We start from the raw sequence: 2,836 nt of genomic DNA, 5'->3' as shown, positions 1-2,836 counted from the left end.
TATAGAATCGACAGTAAAAAGTAATCGTATCACTGTTTACTTCTCTCTTCTGTCATTCTGTCTAAACATTCCTTAATTCCGTACAGAACCGCGATTTATCTGTCACGTTAACAGCAAGAGGAGAAGGTACTTCCGTTTTCGACTAACACCTCGCAATACAGCCTCACTCTCACCTGGCCATAATTCACCATTAACATTTCTTTTGTAAACACAGCTGTGTCGTGTATCCATTTACGAGCTCTGGTCACGTCCAACCTCGAGCTATTTTTTTCCTTCACTTTCGCAAAACAGTTTCGCTTGCGATTCCTCCAGGTTACTCGAGCATCGACCTTCTCTCGCCGTGTCTCGTGGCGGACCTGAAACACGGGCAACCGGATTGGAAGATGACGACGCATCGAGGTGTACACGATCACCACTCGTCGAGATGTTGCAGATTCCACGAGTGCGCCGTGTACCAGCAACACAGGATCGGGTGTCCCGATTGTTACGGACACTCGGAGAGCGTGCCGTTGCTCCTTCACGGTGAAGATCGGTCAGCTTCCATCCGGTTTCAAAGGATCCAGCAGTCGTCGTCGTCGATGCCTCCCACGTGGTAGCTTGCGAAACTAAAACCGCCATCGTTTCGACACGGTGGCCTCGATTTAACCCTTTGCCTCGCAGTTTTCTCTTTCCAGCGACTCGACCGTCTTTTCAATCAAACCCGACGAAGTTAGTTGCTCGTGATTTGAATACTGTGATAAGCGAGAAATATCGAAGTATCATCCGTGACTTGCGTTAGGTACATACAGTCCAGTTAAATACGGAGTTGTGGTTAAAATTTATCGGAAACATTTGCATTGTTGTTCTCGTTAGAAGTGTTTTTTAATCTTTTCGACGTTCCAAGGCAAGGAATTAAATTTACTGGTTGATGTACCGCGGATGGAAACTAGCAATGAAAGCTTCTGTAACAGATTTTTAATTGTCGTAGAAATGTAGAATGCGGTAGAATCTTTTAGGAAATAATTGAGGAGTTTTCTGAAAAAATGGGCTCGCATACAGATCCCTGATTTTTATGGAAGGAATGTTGGAACGAAATTTGGTGGGAAGATTTCTAAACATATCGCGGTTAATTAGAAAAGGACACGTAGATCGGTGGGTCTCTCTTTCAGAAAACTGCTCGATTGTAAAGTGAAGATGAAGAGAGTAGTAGCATTGTGTTCGGTAAATTTTATCCACTTAGGAAAACGTTCCTGGGAAAGGAGGCTCCCTTTGTGGATCGTTCTCGGTAGACTTTATGCTCCCTGTTCGATAAGTAGTGCGCGAGTCAATATTTTTGGAGAAAAGAGTCGATAAGGAGAGATATCGTGGTCTTGGAGGATTGATCGATAGGGGTCAGTCGATCGAAATGAAATGCAAGTCCGCGGAAACAGTGGCCTCGATATTTTTAGAAGGTTAATGTACTCCATCACGTGCTCGAAAGCACATTGTTTTTTTTTGTTTTGCTGCGATTCTTCTTCCCCCCCCCCACTTTTTTTTTTTATTTTAGGCGGACAGACCTGTACAAAGACGCAGAGACAAGACTAACGTGGTCTAGATGCATTTGTATAGATAATTAATAATCGATCTAGAAGACTTTCGACGACATTTATTTTTTTTTGCCTGCCATTTTGCGATACGACGGCATTTCAAGTATCAAGATTACTATCATTCTTTACTCCACAGAGAAACGCCTTAGGGAGGTGTCTTTCTCCTTTTGTATTTACACTTTATTAACGATTAGTAAAACGACATTAGTATTCTTACTTTATCTGCAGTTTTTAATTTTTTTTTTTTTCCTTTTCGCAGAAGAAAATCATTTTTAGAGAGAGCTTTACTTGTCGTTAGTAAATGTTGCAACGATGCGATCGAGAATAACGTTGTTACGTGTTAGATGTAAGAGTTTTAGAAATGTTTAGATGAAGTTGTTCTTAGACCGACAACAACGATATCACAATTTTATGTCAATTGATGGTTTCATCGTCATTTTTCGCTCCGTGTCGAGGAAACATTTCAGTGTTTTATATGACGAACTTTTACACTAGAATTTAATCACTTAGTCAATTAACAACTCATCGATCAATGTTAAGGAATTTTACACGTTTTGTATTTTATCATTTGTTCTTTCTTTCTTCTTCGCACGTATCTGAGAAATTCCATCACTCCTTTCTGTTTTGATAATTACAACCTAAGTAATCCAGAAGATAAAGTTTATCCTAAGTTATAGATTTGTTTTTTTTTTTTTATACGTTGGGATCTGTCGGCCACGACACAAGTTAAACGATACAAAAAGTACTCTATTTTCCAAGAAATAAGAGAGCAAGAATATTATTTTTCTCGTAACATTGTACATAAAATAGTTAGAATATTGTCGAATTACAATAAGAATAAGTGAGATGAAGGGTGAATAAATAATGTTGTTACAGAAAGGGTGTCAATAAACTAGCACCAAACCTTTGTGAAATATTATATTTTTTTAATATCGTGTATATGTACATACGTTGTGGTTTCTCTTTTCTCGACGAGATTCCCGCAAGAAACTTGTTCCTTTTCGTGTAAACGTTCTTTTCTCAAAATATACAATATTATATTGTACAGTACGTCGATTCTGCTACATTGTACATGTATGTAATTCTTGCTAGCAGGATATACGACGTACCATTTCCGTCTTTTCAGAAAACCGTCAGCTCATTGTGTTCTTTCGCGCCAGGATAAATGTGACTGGTTGTCTTTTCTCTCCTGGAAATGTATTAGATTGTTACTTCTGGTGGGTGCATTTACACACACGGTATTTCGACCTTTAGGTGTCACGTTGTTCAAT

At 39.2% G+C, this 2,836-nt stretch overlaps 1 protein-coding gene across 1 annotated transcript in view; it reads left to right on the top strand.

Annotated features, from left to right (window-relative positions):
- LOC108578677 (monocarboxylate transporter 10) overlaps nt 1-596 on the top strand; it is a 20,782-nt gene extending 20,186 nt beyond the window's left edge. The window contains 1 exon segment of the mRNA XM_017942051.1: nt 313-596. Within this exon segment, the coding sequence (XP_017797540.1) occupies nt 313-596 (284 nt within the window).
- The last annotated feature ends 2,240 nt before the right edge of the window (nt 597-2,836 follow it).

Source organism: Habropoda laboriosa, unplaced genomic scaffold (assembly GCF_001263275.1).
Source record: "Habropoda laboriosa isolate 0110345459 unplaced genomic scaffold, ASM126327v1 scaffold69, whole genome shotgun sequence".
Lineage (NCBI taxonomy): Eukaryota > Metazoa > Arthropoda > Insecta > Hymenoptera > Apidae > Habropoda > Habropoda laboriosa.
The sequence above is the reverse complement of the archived record's forward strand: the minus strand, read 5'-3'. Positions and strand labels throughout refer to the sequence as shown.